Below are 17,250 nucleotides of genomic sequence, written 5' to 3' on the forward strand. Positions count from 1 at the left end.
ATCAGGACCTATAGTGTCAAACCTGATCTTGAGCCAAAGTCCAGCTGCAGGCAGTACAAATGCTACCTGAACAAAGCTTTATTTTCTGGCTTCAGGATCTGGCCTGCACCAAAGATGCCAGTGCCACTACTTCTGCCAGAACATTGAGTCACTGACCAAAAGCCAGCATAAACTTAGGGGAAGGGCAGAGGAGTTTTATTATTCAGAGTATAAAGGGTTCTTCCTCAAGATACTACTTATGCCAGCTGAAAATACCAGTTTCCTTGAGGGGGTTTAATACATTTGTTTCTGGCCCATTTCTCACTTCCTGTCGTTAAAAGGAGCAATGAGGCAGGTTTGGGCTTCCCTGGGATGGCACAGTGCCACTGCCTTCACTTACCAGTGAGCAATTCCCTGGCTTCTGTGGAGTTGGTGCACACACACAAACAGCAAAGTATTGTCCCGGGGTCTGCATGAGCTGATGTTTCTATCACTGTGTAAATCTGCAAGTAATTAGCTGTCAGATATTTATGCCTCCTTAGTTCTTAGCAGTAGTGCAGCAGCAGAATATATTCCAGCACCTTGGAAATCACTCTTGGCACTCCTGACAAAAAGAATGCCTCACAACCCAGCAGCCAGAAACTGCTTGTGGGCAGAAAAGTTGTACCTAAGCAGATCCACGCAAGGTGAAAAAAATTGCTACTTCTCCACTAATGTGGTGCCCAAAAGCCTACTCACGAGGTGTACCTTCTAAGCCAGTTAACTCACGTAGCTTTTCAAAGAAACAGAGGAACCACAGTAAAAAAAACAGGCAGGGATATGAAAAAAATTCTTTTTATGAAATACAAATGTTAAAATATAACTGTACACTGCAGTAGCTTTTAAATGTCAATTTTTAAAAAAAATATAGTATGTAATTGCACAAAATTACAATTAAAAATACAAAAAGGTATATTTAATGCCTTGATTCACAGTAAAGTCTTTTGCAAGCCAAGTACTTATATGTCAACTCCCATTATTTCACTTGATCAGCTTTTTTTACACAGTGTTGGTTCACTGACTTGAATACAGCAATCCATCCAGCAAAACAGGTTTCAGAATAATCCAGAGTTAAAAAATAGAGTCCTTTAAAAAAAAAAAGCCATCTGCTTGAGATGCCATTCACTCACAAACTAACTTCTCACTTTAGTTATGGAAGACAGTTACTTTCTAACAGCTAAATGGCATAACTCACTATTAAACTGCAAAATGAAGTAACTACTCTTTCTGCTGTCTCTGAACAGTTATTTTCCTTTCCCTGTGAATAATCCAGCCCCAACCATACCTGGAGAGATCAGAGAAGTATTTAAGAATGAGTGTTGCATATTGTCAGTGTTCAGGCATACAGTCACGGAATGTTAAAAAAAAAGACTCTAGGTTGAGTCCAGACACGGAGCTGGAGAATATAATTCCGTGTGTTTTAAAATAATAGTGGTTCTCACTTATTATCTTCTTATGTATTCAGATTTTGGGTCCATATCTGAATCAAATGAGTTGCTTTCATCAGAAGAATCAGAGTTTTGCCACTCATGAGAGCCACTCTGACAGGGAAGTTTCCGCACACTTTCTGTGTCACCCAGGACTTTTGCTTCACAAGCATGAGCACATTGCCAGTCCAATGCATCTTCTTGGGAAGACACAAGAGCTACAGAACTATGTAAATTCTCTTCAGAGGCTCCCAGCAGCACAGTGTCTAAGTTAATGGTAAAGCAAGCACTGTTCCTTTGCCTAGAAGAATAGTTGCAATTTACCTCAGAGAGAGGATTAAGTAACTCACTACTTGCATCTTTACCTTCTTCAATGCCCATCTCATGGTCTTCAAAATCTTCTGGGTCAGCGCTTGGATTTTCACTTGCCTGGCTGCTGCTGTCATCACATACCCTATTTATAGAGTACTGTATGAATCCATTTGGCACATCAGAGGAATGAGGTTCTCTGCTTATGATATTACGCCTTGTATAGTCATGGTTACTTATGGCATCACTGTCACTATCATCGTTGTCATCCTCATTGCTGATGCGTCCACTGGACTCATTTGCCCTTTTATTAATCTCTTTGTAAATGACCTCTACAGAGGCTGTATCTACAGGTTCAGGTGTCCAAAATGGATAGACTGATGTAATGACGGATACCTAAAAGAGCAAAGTGAATTAAAAAAATTTGCACACAGAGAAAAAAAAAAACAAAAAAAAACCCCAATCATAAAGGTTCTCAAACAAATGATACTCCCTGAGCCACATTTTTTTTTCTGCAGAATTCAAGGCATCTAAGGTTGTTCTCTGTTCCTGTAAGTATGACAGCTTTCACTATAAATCAAGGCACACAACATTGCACAGCCTCAAAGAAATTACAGTAGTGCCAGGCAGTGTCCAGAGCTGTATTGTTGCTTTTTGTTTTCATCCAGCTCCAGTATTTAGGTAGATTATGACAGCCTGGTTCAGTGTTAGTTTCTAAGATAGTGTGCCAGATCCAGATTCTGCCAGAGATAACTTGCATATAAATACCTTTTTTTTTCCCCTAATAAGTGTTCCACCATCAGGCAAGCTTTTCACTAATGCCTGCTTACAACAGAATACAGTAAAAATCATTACAGAAACAGAAAGAAGACAGACATCAGGCTACCCAGAGATGTAATCCTGAACCTTCTAGTAGTTCCAGAACTAATAACTAGGCTGCTTTGCTGTCAGGGACACATCTGCACATAACTGCATCCCAATCTATGGTATGAGATGTGAAACTGGAAGGCTGGGGACCTGCAATGTAGTCATTTCAGTAAAGAAGATTTTTCCTTTGTCAGAGAATCTACTGTTGATGTTACAGATTCAGGTTTCCTGAAAAACAACATGCTTTAAAGACTACTTCCTCAAAGCTGTGTCTCATCTCCAGGAAGGTCTTTGATGGTCTCCCCTACATCTCCTTATTGAGGTCAATTAATTTCTTACTTTTGTGTGAGATCATTCCAGCAACCATCAAGATTTTGCTCTTACCAGGCTGCTGAACTTCTGTTTTTAAAGCTTGTCACATACTGTCCTAGATTCCTTTATTCAAAAAAATATTCTTGGAGCACTAACAGTGACTTTTCTCCAAATGTTCTGAATAACTGGCCCATCTTTTGGGGATAACAAGACCACAGGTCCCAACTCTAGCCCATTTTTTATGCATCACTACAGTTGGGAAGAGAACCCAACTGAGTCTTTAAGCTATCTTTTGTCTTTTCATCTTATTTTCCTGTGGAAATGTGATAAAAAGAACTTAAAGGCAAGCTTTAAGTATTTGCTCTCAGTTTTAGTCTTTCAAAATGCCTTAAAACTCCAGCAACCAGGGATGGGCTTAACTACCCTCAGATCTTGGGAACACTGATTTTTGGTGTAATGAAAGGATATTATAGGAGTAATCAGTTATGTTCTTGGAAAGAAGCCCAATGCTTCAGGGTGAAACATGACAGACAAAATGTACCAGAAACTGGCTCCTTCACTACTGCCTCTCCCCTTTAACTTCACAAAAACAGCCCATGACATAAGAGATCTTGAAAGACCATCTGGTCCAAGCTTTCATGGAATAGGGAGCCTAGATGAGATAATCTAGCATCCTTTCCAATCACATATTGAAAACCTCCAGTGATGGGGACTCTACTGCATCCTTGGTGAGGATTTTCACAGTGATTGAGTGTTCTCATTGTAAAAAAAAAAATATATATATCAAGATGAAAACCCTAATGTTGCAACTTGTACCCATTACCCTTTGTCTTGAGAGACTTTGCCCTGTTTGTACACACTTTTTAAGTACTGTAATACTGTAATGAGGTGCCCTCTGAGCCTTTTCTTCAGAGAGAAAAGACCTAAGCCCTTCAGCCTTCCCTCACAGAGCAGGTTCTCCAGTCTTTTGCTCATCTTCATGGTCCTCCTCTGGACCTTCTCCAGCATGTCTGCATCTTTCTTGCATTGTGGGGACCACAACTAGATGCAATATTCCTGGTGTGGCCTGACAAGTGCTGAGTAGAGTGGGCTAATTGCATCTTTCTTACTGTTAGTAACTTACCACAGAAGTAGTGGGAAATGTTTCTTACAATGAATGAACAAGATGTTCTGCAGAACAAAGATTTAGCAGCCTATAGACTACCCCTGACACAAACAAATTGCAAATTAAAACATTATATGTACTTACACAACTTCTACCTAATGCACAGATTAGAAATCTCAGATGGTAAACTTCCTCCTCCCAACCCAGAAGGTTAAAGAGGAGAATTGTTACATACCAAGCTAAGTGGCAGTGATTTTTTTTGAAGAAGGTAACCTCCTGCATGTATACATTTCAGGGCACCAGCTAACATCAGTGAAAAACATATAGCACCTGTGACAGCAACCAAGACTGCTTGATAATCTGCAAGTGAAAAAACAAACAAACAACAAGCAAACAAACAAACCCAAATGGAGTTTCCAATGACTACATTTCATAGTTCACATTCAGAACAGCTACTTAGAATCACAGAATAATTTTGGCTAGAACAGGTCTCTGAAGGGCATCTGGTTCAAAGCCAAATCCAGATGAAATCTCAAATTAGATTCAGGAACTGAAAATGGTATTACACCATCTTTGATAACTATTTATTCAGTGAAGACTTCTGTGGCTCACAGGACTAACAATAGATTTGTAGACCCAAAGTATATGAGTTTTTATATTTAATTTACAAATCCCCACCATGTTTATCACCCAGAAAGTAGTTTCTCTTATATTATTTTTTAATGACTTTAACCAACTTGTAAATATCCCTACATAAAAAGAAAACACTTGCATATAACCAAGTCAGACAATCCATTCTTGCACTACAGTATAGTTACCTTGTTGAGCTACAGAGTCTGTAGTTATACATTTCCAGGCTGATGGGATGGAATGTTTGTTCAGAGATGCAGTAACCATAACAGACACACAGTAATTTCTATTTGGATACAATTCTTCAATGACAGTATTAAAATTTTCTTGAGTGGTTTTCTCACGTGATCTCTGCCGTGAAAGACAATGTTTTCTAGTTAGTCATTTGCCTAAAAAGAGATCTTCTTCCACTCATAAAACACTATGTCTAGAGAGATATGAAGTGGCATGTCAAAACTGCAAAACCTGACACTGTAACTCAGCACTTTATCTAGACAACTGCTCTTAGTTCTAGCTGATGTCAAGAAGCCTATCCTGCACCTGCTTATGAAATATCATGTTATCAAATTGCTTTGTCTCCAACTGTTGGTCACTGCATGTCCCCTTGAAGTAGCCTCACACGGATTCTACAGGTTTGAAAATACAGGTGATACTCGGATTCAGAAATCAGGGAAAAATATCCACTGCATGGAAGTTGTGGTCCTTATTCTGCGACTCACAGTACTTTGTATTAGACTGAGTTCCTAACAGGTACAAGTCTAAACTGCTGTTCAAAACTCCCAGTACAGGAAGCCTATTCTCTAGCAAAGCAAAATATTCTGGTGCTTTGCCAGCCCATGTAATAATGTCTCAATATTTAACCTTATTTAAGCTAAAATCTGCGCAACCACCAGTTTCACCTCACTGTTTTTGGCGACAGTCATAGCAAATGGTTTATTTCCTCCTTTTCTGCAGTAAAAGTTCACATACTCAAAGACTTTGGCATCTAACTGTGCTTTGCTTGCTTTCACTAAACAATTCCCTATCTCCTCATAGCTCACGTGTCAGAATTCCTTGTAGTCTTCATAGTTCCCTTTTGGATCCTGCCCAACTGAATCTGCCTTTTCTGAACAACAAGCTGGTGTGGGTTAGATAGCCTTTACAAGTATGGAGTATGTAAAAACACAATTTTTTTTTTAATCTCTCAGAAACACACGAGTCTGCAATACAAAACATTTAGGTTTCCAATATTATACAATGCCACATGATTTCTGGCAAAACTGTTGCCTGTGTAACTGTTACCACTTCTATTGCAAAATGATTCTTAAGTGTTATGCCTGGCATTGGTCCTTACTGAATTATCTTATTATTTTAAGATTATTTCTCCATCTTATGAGGATCACTTTTTCTAATCATGACTATCTACTTCTCTATTTCAGCATATAAAAAAAAAAAACAAACAACATTAAATAGTACCAGACCCTGAACAGGGGTACTATTATATATTATATAATAATAGGGTGTCTCAGAAACTAACTAAATACATTTTTTCAGTTTGACAGAAAAATATCGAACTGCTTAATGAATGTATTTTCCTATCAGCTGTGCATACACTTGCTACTAGTTTCTGGTAAACCATTTCCCTCATCTTCCCAAATGAGTGCCAGTGCCCTGTCCTTTATTTCAAGTAATGATATAAAACAACTAGTATTCCTCTCTAGGTCTGCTACTCTGCAGTAAGGGGAAGCTAAAATGATCCTGGTAATTTTCTTTGTTTTCTTCTAAGTATCTTCTATTCATATATTTGCTTCCATTAATCTGCTAACCATCAGAACCATTTTATGCTTCTTTATTTATCCCCTCAAACATGAATAAAACACAAATATTCTTTTACCCTATGTTCTCCATCAACTGTTTTCAGTGTGATATCATAATAAAGCTCTTTATATATATCAATTAAAGTCAGTAGCTTCCCATTTTTTCTGAAGTGAGAGGTTGGCAATTTTATGGAGACATTTATGCAGTTTAGACAGGAACTGATATGAGCTTCTGGTGGTCCCAGGGTCGCTATTGGAAAGAAGAGAAAAAAAGATGGAAAAAGTATACTCTATGTATTCAATACCAATTCTATTTTGGAGACAGATAAATAGCTAACTAATCAGATTCCAGAATACATCATTGTCATAAATCCACAGGCCTTGCAACATTTAAGTTTCACAGTCCAACAGTGTTTTCCCACATTACTTGATTCTAAAAACAGAGGGCAGCAGAGGAGATGGAAGAAGCAGAAAGGTGACAAAGGCTTTGCTTCAGCTTCTGAAGATGTGTGCTTTTTATCTATTTGAGAGGAAAGCGGAGATTAACATATAGGAAGAGCTAATTACTTTTTTGCTCTTTGTAAAGGAGGAATCTTTGTAAAAATTCAGTGGTGTGTAGCTCTCTACATATTCATACTGGTTGCAAGAAAGGCTGTAGCTCTAAATTCAACAGCTGAGCTCCAAAAATGAAAACCTACTAACAGCAGCACAGAGGACCTAGTGAAACAGTTACACTTCTTACACTTCTTTCACAGAGTTCAAAGTAACCTTTCAAGTGCAGGTCCTCAGAAAATACACGTGTTTGAAGAGCCAGGCACATCAATTGCCTCCTCTCTCCAAAACTCCACATCCATTATGATCAGAGGAAATTCTGCAGTGAATCAAGCCTAATATGATCTCTCCTCCAATACAACAAGAAGTAGGAATATTGGAAAATGGTTTGAGAACAAATGATCTCCATAATTTTTCATTTCTGCATAGTATATTTTGTGTGTGTGAAGAAACATGAAAATGTAGAGTTTGTATTTCACTTTTTGTCTTTCTAGAGGCATGTATATTTTAATCAAGGTGTAGACTAACTTGCCACCTCTGAAACTACTAATTACTCTAACTACTAACTACCTTGCCACCTCTGCTAACTACTTCTGCTCTTGAAATGGGTAGAAAGAAAGAGTAGTTTAATGCTTAGAACAAACGTGAGCTTACATCTACCCTAGAGCAGGAAATAATGTCCTAGTCAAACAGTTGCATGATGACTCCTGTCTCGCCTTTTAAGTTACAAATAAACATTAGCTTAAACTTAGTTACAGTCAAATGTGATTATTTTCCTAGCTCTCTGTTAGGAACCCTTTTTGGTTTTGCTCCAGTTCATCTGTCATCATGAGCAAGATTCCACTGCAGTAATCTGAAGGTAAATACCAACTATAGGCAGTAGGGAAGTAGTCTCAGAATGTTGATTCTCTCCTATTCAGGCACTCTAAAACAAGAAAAAACTGAAGAATAAGTCCTGGAAAATGCAACTTCAAATAATTGCTTATGGTTTGAACGAGAGAATTACTAGCAAAACATCTGATTTCAATTTACAAGTTGCCAGTGATGGATACCAGTCAATCTGCCACTGTCTAAGCACCTCACAGCTTGTTCCAGTGGTCAGTTCATAATATGCCTCATTCCTAGCTACAATTTATCTATCTTCAGTAACCAGTCAGAGTACGTTGTTATGCTTTGTTTAAAAGATGAAGAAGCCTGCCATCATATTAACTAGTGGTCAATGTACCTTCTATCCTTCTTTACTAACTAACTTCTGAAACAGTGAAGGCTTCCACACCTCAGAAGGATGTTTTTAAATCCTTCAGTTATCCTTGTGGCTATTCTCCCCATCCTGTCCAATTTTTCCTCATTTCTTTGACTGTAAGTAGAGAGCAGCAGCTACACCTGTGGTGAATTCAGAGGCAACATGACCTTTCTCCACAGTCCATCAACTTTTCCTCTGTCTCTGTTATTTCAAAATTGAATACTAAACACAACTAAAGGTGAAGCCACACCTGACACTAGTAGATGTTAAGTTATTAAACACCTTTCAGCAAAGAAAGCAAAAAGAGCAGGCTGATGAACAAACAACTAAATCTCTTCCAATACACCTAGTGCAGACATGGTATTTCTTGAAATCTTAACCTTGACTGCCTGAAGACACAAAAAAGATGCTGGGTTTTTTTTTTTTTTTTAAAGTTATGCATCACAGGTTTTTTTCTTTGTCTGTGTTGATGTCTGCCATGACACTATTTCCTCCCTATCTCTCTATTTTACTTCAAAAGCAAAGCCTCGTCCATTTATCAGAACTACTGTAGCCACAAGTTTAAGACACTTATCTATATACTCTGTTTTGTAAATGATATGTATGAGATTACATACGAATTCATATTTTTAGATAAAGTAATAAGCTACTGACCAAGTTAGTTTGGACTGTCTTACTGCAAAGCTACCAGACTATCATCAGATAGGAATAAAATCTACTAAAATGAGCAAATGCAGACAGAGAACTCACTGTCAGTACGTGGCACAAAATGAAGTACAGAAGAATTGAATACTTCAGTTCCTGTGAACCTCTGAACCAGTGCAGAATATAGGCTAGAAGTATCTTCAAAATCACCAGTCAGATTACAGGATAGTTGTGTAATATTTGAACATTGTTTGGCGGTCTTCCAGGTCCTGTAAATAAAACCAATATAAAAAAGGTAAAAAAAAAAAAAAAAAAAAAAAATCTGCCTGGATCCTCTGACAAAAGAAAGCATTGGGGGTGCATGAATCATTTCTGAGTGGAAGACCGGACAGACAGACAAGAAAGCCACAGCCTTAGTATTTTAAGTCAAGAAACAATAGAAGTCAAATTTATGTCATAAAATAAGACTTGCCTGTGGTCAGTGTACAGTACACGATAGTATGTTGGCACAACTGTATTAGTTTTTGTCTGCCAGGACAAAACGTGATGAAAATTGTAAGATTCCATTCGTAGATTGTAAGGTGGCCCTCCCAGAAATCTTCCTAGAATGGCAAAAAACCCCAAACAAATCAAAACCAAGCAACACACCAACATGAATGTCAAACAAATGTGAGACTGCAGCAATTCTAATCAATACACCCAACTACAGCTGCCCAATACTTGCCTCAAAATAAAGCAACCACAGAACAGAAGAGAGTACAGCACAATAGAAACAACAATGCAAAGGACTGTCTTCCTGCATTATATTTCTATTAAATTCTTTCTTCAAAAAGCATAAAGTTGTAAAATGATGCTTGGTGAGAACATGCAAGTCCTTCTGGACTGTATTAGGAAAAGCATTTGAAAGACAATAAAAACTCTTACCAGACAAGCTGCAACAAGCTGTAGATAAAATGCTGATGTACACTGGAAAATGAAGCTTGGTATTAATACACTTTTACATACATGATATTTGATTACTAGCTTACTATTGACATTACTGCATTTGCAACATCAAGAGACAATACTCAGCATTCCCCCAGTGGAACTATTTCTTTCCTTTTTATCTTCATACTACTTTCCTCAGCCCTTCCCTCCTTCCCCAGAGTATGGATTGCCCCCTTTCAACCTATGTCATTAATTTGAGGCTCCCAGGAGATAGTTCCTTGATAACTACACTGTGGTTCAGGCATATGCCGATCCCTGCCAGATGAGGGTCGAGATCCAGTGTGACTATGTGTAGTTTAGATGTTCTTATCAGCCTTTGAGGATTCTGACTATATTTCAGGTAGCTCACTTTGTATTTTAAACACCATTTTAAGTCACAACAAGAATCTTAAAACTGGTCTGGGAAAAGATGCTTTTACTGCTTGAAGAACATTACCGAATCATCTTCAGAAGTGTCCTTCTCTGCTAAATATGGGGAGTCCTCAAAGCTGTAGTTTGACAACTTAGGTATATAAAGTATTGTCTTTAGTCAGCTACCTCCTGTAACTCCCTATTTCAGGCTTTGTTTTCTAACTCCCTCTCCATTTCGTGTCGTGTTTTGGTAACATTTCCCTGAGGATACTCCACAGAACCTGTTCCCTGCAAAGAAAAAAGCAAAACCAGCCAACAAATGCTGTGGTATTTCTTTTCCTGTCACAGGGAACTGTTAAGGCCATATTCAGACTGTGAGTCAGACCTACTGTCTGAGTAATCTTTGAACCCAGACTTCTTGCAGATCCTGACATTCTAGAGGTCCCCTCACCAACTGGTATAATCTCCCTAAGAGGCTGTTCGTTCATCCAGATTCTCACTGTATCCAGAATTCTTTTTCTTGACCAACACAGTCTTGCATAATTCATCTCTTTTCAGCATGGTGCTTCAGGACACTTTTAAAGTCATTGTTCTGAACCTTCTAATATTTGCTCAAGATCCTTTAGCTCCATTCCTCTTTCCAAGTACAACAAATATAAACTTACTATCCTCATTTAAAAGGCATTTTGTGGTCTATCGTCCTACTGATGAGATGCCAACTCAGTGAGCCAAAGAAGTTCCTAATTTAATTTCACACATGCATGTTTTTTCTTATACTTCAGATGAACTCCATGGAAGTACCTTCAAAATTACTTCCATTATTTTCCCTAAAACTCTTCTTTATGAACTCTTTTGTCTTGACACCTAAACCCCTTATCCAACAAAAGATGACAGTACCCAAAACACTGCCAGCCTGCAACGTCTATTGAACTGTGTTGATTAGTACTGCCCTAACATGTTATTTTATTTTATTTTCCTCATCTCACTTAGGATGGTAACTTTTGTAGTATGAGGAATGTCTTTGACTTCAGATTTGTACAGCAACTAACACAGTAGCACTCTGGTCTACAACTGAGGTTCTCCATTACCATGCTGTATCAAAGTATGTAACAGAACTATTTGATGTGTCAGCAACATATGCATTAGTATGGATGACCATGAAAAGAGAAAAGAAATCTGGGATATATAATATTTATGGAGATCTACAAATAATGTAAAAGATGAGACTATCACAGAGTGGGTGAGGTTGGGAGGGATCTCTAGAGGTCATCTGATCCAACCCCCAACTATGTGCAACATATGTGTACCACAACACGTACACCTGGATTTATGGAGGGGATTCAGAATGGTAGTGAGCCTGTAGGAACTGTCATGTCCCAGACATACTGGGAGGACTTCCTAATGGATTAATGAAGTTATTTTATGATCCTCATCTACTTTTGCAGAGAGTACCGGAAGAGGAAAGGAAAAAGTTCCTACCAAATTAGTTGGATATCTGAACAGAATCTTTATGGCTGCAGAGAAGTGCCTTAAAAATTGCCCTCTCATTAGCAGTGTGCACACACAAGCTCACTTAGGGCACCTAAGTTTGTTCAAATCATTTGGGATAGATACTTAGCCAAGTATCCCTTATAAATCTGGCTCTACAGACATCTATCTCACAAATATTAAACTATGCTCCCACCATCATTTCTGAAATTAGTTACAGAGATTAATGCAGCTGAGTTGCACATGCAGCAAATTTATATTTCCACAAGATAAAAACCTCATCTCTCTCAAGCTTCAATTTGCTGTTCAGATCACAGACATCCTCTCTGTTGTACATCTTGCTTTTGCAATTACTCTTCTACATTATTATTGAATAATAAACATCCTCTTAGAGAAGTGCTGGTAAAAGTAGAACAATTGATTTCTTGCCACATAGTAACAGATCACCTACTCGGAAAAAAACATTCAGTGGCTATGAATTACAAAACAATACAGCTAATATTCTTTATCTGAATAGAGAGGCTAAAACTTTTAATAATTTGTGGCAGGAATTCTCCCTTGTCCCAACAGGCACACACCTTTTAGCACATTAGGGTTATTCCCAATATAGAAACAGAGAGTAATGGCACACTTCTTTCAAGCAAATCCTTCAGATTAGGAGAGGCAAACTGACTTTTGCCATTACCTTTTTTATGCCAGCTACCTCACGTCAGCTGTCTTGCTGATCTATTTCCTATCTACGTGTTTTTCTATCCTGCCCATATTTGTGATTTGTAACTGCCTCTCCCCTATCAAAATCAAATTTTATTCATCTAGACTTTAAACTGCTTTAGAGAGTTGTTTACCAAAGACAGTTAGAGTTGCAAAATTTCCGAGGTTACATTCTTGCATAAGAGATACAGACAAGAAAAAGAAAAATATTAGACCAAATAACTGGGAAAAATCAAGACTGTAGAAATAAAGAAAGGGACCCTAAAGAGCATCTAGTTCCAATCCCCTGCCATGGGCAGAGACACCTCCTGCGGGACCAGGTTGCTCAAGGCCCCATCCAACCTGGCCTTGAACACTGCCAGGGAGGGGGCAGCCACAACTTGGAGAGCTCTGCAATAAGATGATGGCACCCTACGTCAGTAATTTGGAAATGTTAGTAAAAAATTAGCAGTACAGTAAGTCTTACAATACAAAGGTACAGGCAACTTACCAAGTTGATAAAAATGCATTGGTCCATCCATCAGTGTTTTCAGTGACCAAGAAATACAACCTACTGATTGTAAAATAATAATTTTGCTCCTGTACCTGAAAATACATCAAAACCAACCACATTCAGCAACTCATCTTTGCAAGCAAAACAAGGTCCTTACAAAGAGGTATTTTAACCCCTTAAGTGTCTGGGGGCAGGAAGTGGTAATGGAGCAGTTACTGCTATCAGGGGTGGGTGGGGAAGGATCCTCAGATAGATAGGCAATTTTATGACAATAGAATTTTCCTTTTTTTCATATGGAAAGGGCTATGAGCATTTCAAATAAATACAGAAAGCGTAATTTGGATTAGTTTTGCATGAAGATACCATCTCAAAATCCTATGCTACCCACTCCAACTTATTAAATACAACTAAAACAAACATTGCTCAGCTTTATTTGAAATATTGAAGAATTCATCACTGTTGTAAAAAAATCCAGAAAGGGGATAGATCAAGAGTGAGGTTAAAAAAATTATAAAATCATTAACTATAAGAAAGTTATGAAACATAAAATATATTATAATACTGCATGTGTTTTAATACCTATTGTTTATTTTAATACATAAAGTCTATAAAAGTATTCCTTTTCATCAATGTTATTATTTCACTCTATTTATTATCCTCAGAGCATTAAAATTTGCAGGATCTGTTTTTGAATTACAGGCAAAGCATTAAGGAACGAACCTACAGATGGCTGAACAAGGGTATAACTATTACCAAATAATCTTCTCTTCAGGCTTAATACAAATAAATTAGTGGGTTTTAAAAAAAATTAAATTTTATCTAACTTTCTCTAAAACCAACAGTTTAAAATTTGAAACAAAGCATACAACGGACAAACTTTAGTTGGAATGTAAAAATCAGATGAATTAAAAAAACCCTTATTCCAGGTGTCAGTCTTCCTCTGCCCAAAGTTTTAGTTTGGCTATAGAAGTTGCTGGATAAATGCCAAGAACCTGTATTTGTGAAACTGATAATCGTAATTCAACAGATAAAGAGAACATTCTTTTCATTTCAGTAATTTATTGAAGCATAAGAAATATTGGGAGATATAAAATACCAGTTTTCAATCAAAATTAACAATTAGGTATATGAAAATAAGATTTGCAGGCTACACCATCTTTATCACCGATATCAGCAAACTGGAAAGTGATTAAGTCACAGATATTTACCAAGCAATTCAGATCCATCTTACATTATTACTCAAGTAGCAAAAAAAATAATCCTTCTACTTCAACAAGGTTTTTCATTCTATTCAGAAGTTACACAGCAACCTAAAGCCAAACAATGTTACTTTCACAGTCACTTTAAAGAACAGTTATACTATCCGATTTTTCAGGCTGTTCAAAATTTTCTCTTAAGGGCAAATATTTGAGGATTTTGAATTTGCCAGCAAGGTACCTCCTTTATATCTTCATACTTGCAATTAATCACAACACATGTTCAAAGCACTCCACTTATTACAACAGAAGTATCTGCATACCTTCCATCCTTGCTGCAAATGCTGTAGCAGCTCCCCCCCTCCTGGAATCTGAAGCAGCTTGTGTTTGGCTTTGTATGCTGAGCAACACAATCTTACATGAGGCACACGTGAAGCCAAGTAGTGTGTTTAGCACCTTAGAATAGGTAAGAAAAATGTGACAAAATAGGCTTATCTCCAAGTTTGCACAGCTGTCTTAGTCTAGATGTCCTCTACAGATCTACCAATTGCAGTGAAATTCCAGGGGAAAATCCATGGGAAAATTATTTTCATCAAAACATTGGCTCGCTTTTGCTACTCTTCTTCTTCAGAGCCTCAGTAGACCCTGGAAAGAAGCCATGGAAATACTTGTGAGCCCAGACCCCACTCACCCCATCAGCCTAGGCTTAAAGTAACTCCCCTGGGAGCTGCCTGAAGCCCCCAGTGCTTTCAAACCCCAGCTTCACACTTCCATGCCATCTTCACCAGTGACTCGTTTTTAACTGGAGTTCAGGTGGATACTTGCTCCAAAAAAAACAAACAAACAAAAAAAATAATAAATGATAATTTTAAAAACACAACGGGCTTTGAAGTTTTGAAAGCCACTGGTTTGTGTTTCAGAAAAGCTCCACATCGGTAGAGCAGAAAACACACCCTATTCTCTGTAACAAGCAGATGCTATATATGTTTACTCATAGAAACCTGTGCATCAGAACACCGAGAGACAGACACGACAGAAGGTGTTTCAGAAGTCACAAGAGGACCTTTCTAAACCTCCACAGGTAATTACAATGTATGTATCAGCTTTACTAGTGAAAACCACACTAGGAAATGCCTCTGTGGCTTGTACCCTTTATGCCCTTGCTCTACTCCTGGCTTTGCTGAGGGCCTCTGGATAAGTCACTTCTAAGGATACACTAAGGAGACATTTAACCTCAATAATCCAAGCCCACGGACCAGCAGCCCATTTGACATCCACTGCCAGCAGTGCTCCTCCCGGTGAGCTCCCGGACCCGGTACGGGACATGGAACAGCCTTACAACCAACCTAGAGGCTCCTGGGCTGCCCTGTGCCGCTCCAGCACGGCTGGGACACCACCCATCCCCTCCAAAAAGGCACTTGGGACACGAAGCTCTGTCAGCCCCTCCGGCGGTGTGTTTTTGTCTGGTATTGAGCTACACGATCACCTGCACCACATTCAAGCACAATGCAGCTCACAGACTGTCACTCGGGGTCCATTTCGCGCTCGGTGGCAGTGCCGGGAAAGCAATCCCAACAGCCCGGTTATTTTCCTGTGCGATGCCGAGGGTATTTTAGGCCAAAACGTGCTACGGGGGACGCAGGATTCGGCTAACAGCGGCCTCCAAAACGCCAACAGAAACCCGAAGCTTTTCCAGGAAATCCCGGCCGCCCACAGCAGCTCGGGAAACCGAGCCCGGCGACCACAACCCCCCTCTCCTCGCCGAGGGAGAGCGGGGATGACACGGAACCGGGCCAGCCCGGGCCCTGAGGCGCTTGTGGGAGCCGCCCTCGCCCCGACAGCCCTAAAGGAGCAGCTCCAGCACACACCGCGGCCAAGAGCCCTCACCCAGGGGGCAGCGATCCACTAGAGGGAAAGAGGGGTAGGACGGACATGCCGCCGCCTTCCCAGCCGTACCTGGCAGCTGGCAGCATCCCCGCAGACTCCTCAGGGCTCCGCGCCGCCCGCCCATGGCTCCTCGATCCGGCCGAGCACCGAAACCGAAGGAGAAATGGCGCAGGGGGCGGCTGTGGCGCAGAAGGCTGTCCCGGACCGGACCCGCCCCGCCCCGCCGCCCGGCCCGATATGGGGGTGGGTAGGAAAGGAGCAGTCAGGGGTGAGGGGTTCCGGCTTTAAGTTGCGGGTTCGGGCAGAGTCGGGTCCGCGGCTCGCTGGTGTCTGTCGGCTCCCCTGGCGGGGCATTGCTTCCCGCCCCACGCTCGCCGAAAGCGTTTTCTGCCCTTGTTTCGCTTTCTTTTACCCCTCTCACCCCTCTCCGAAGTCGTCGATGCTTGTTGTCACGAAGGAAGTCCCGACGGAAAGCTGCGCAAGCCCTTTGCTGATCCCTTTCCCCATCTGTGGTCTCCTTGGCCTTAGCATTGAGGGTGCGAGGTGCTGCTTGTACATGTTCCATAAGTGCCTTAATGGGTACCCAAATGGATGAGGTGTCCCCTGTCCCAAGTATTTTCTAGTCGTGGAAACAGCAGTAATGTGGTATGAAATACAGCTTGTATCATGTCACGTGAGGGATCTTCATCAGAAAATCTTGATAACCTACACAAGGAGAGCGAGGGGTAAGAAGCCAGGTCTGGTAACTGGCTGTGTCCCATTGCACCTCTTTGAGCCTCACTGACTGCACCTCTTTGGCTGTTGACCTCTGTTTCTCCCCCAATGGAAATGTGTAATTTTGGGATTTGTTTGGTGAACATGATGTTATGCTACATCTCCTTAAGATGTACAAGGCAAAGCAAACCTGAGATTTCCAGTCAGCATACAGGTTTCTACAAACCTTCTGTTTATATATATATATGTTGCTTTAACCCATGTATAGCTCCAAAGTAGTGAAGACAGTTTTCCTCCATTTCATGAAGGAATAACTGGTTCTGACAAGAAGCTCCAAACAGGCTAAATTAACTGTATCCCTTTGCATAAGTTTGTCTCATTGAATGAGTGTTATATGTGGCACCATTACTTGTATTCCAGTTCCAAAATAACTATTTGAAGGGACGAACATTTACCTGGAAGGAGAGTCTGGAAGGAAAATCAGAAGGACAGTCAAAATTTTATTGATATTCTGCCTTG

At 39.8% G+C, this 17,250-nt stretch overlaps 1 protein-coding gene across 2 annotated transcripts; it reads right to left on the minus strand.

Moving 5' to 3' along the window:
- Positions 1-799: 799 nt before the first annotated feature.
- On the minus strand, positions 800-16,218 carry IFNAR2 (interferon alpha and beta receptor subunit 2). Of its 2 annotated transcripts, XM_071754193.1 has the most exons (10): positions 16,087-16,218; positions 14,454-14,775; positions 12,932-13,026; positions 9,829-9,870; positions 9,377-9,506; positions 9,010-9,173; positions 6,542-6,714; positions 4,857-5,019; positions 4,274-4,398; positions 800-2,150 (listed from the first exon to the last, which is right to left on the minus strand). In XM_071754193.1, exons 3-10 carry the CDS (start codon positions 12,960-12,962, stop codon positions 1,464-1,466), a joined length of 1,515 nt encoding a protein of 504 aa, XP_071610294.1. In that variant the 5' UTR covers positions 12,963-13,026; positions 14,454-14,775; positions 16,087-16,218; the 3' UTR covers positions 800-1,463. The 2 variants fall into 2 exon arrangements, with proteins under 2 accessions (XP_071610294.1, XP_071610300.1); XM_071754199.1 differs by lacking the exons at positions 9,377-9,506; positions 14,454-14,775; positions 16,087-16,218 and having other exon boundaries at positions 12,932-12,963.
- Between the last annotated feature and the right edge of the window lie 1,032 nt (positions 16,219-17,250).

This window comes from Heliangelus exortis, chromosome 1, assembly GCF_036169615.1.
Source record: "Heliangelus exortis chromosome 1, bHelExo1.hap1, whole genome shotgun sequence".
In the NCBI taxonomy this organism is placed as follows: Eukaryota; Metazoa; Chordata; class Aves; order Apodiformes; family Trochilidae; genus Heliangelus; species Heliangelus exortis.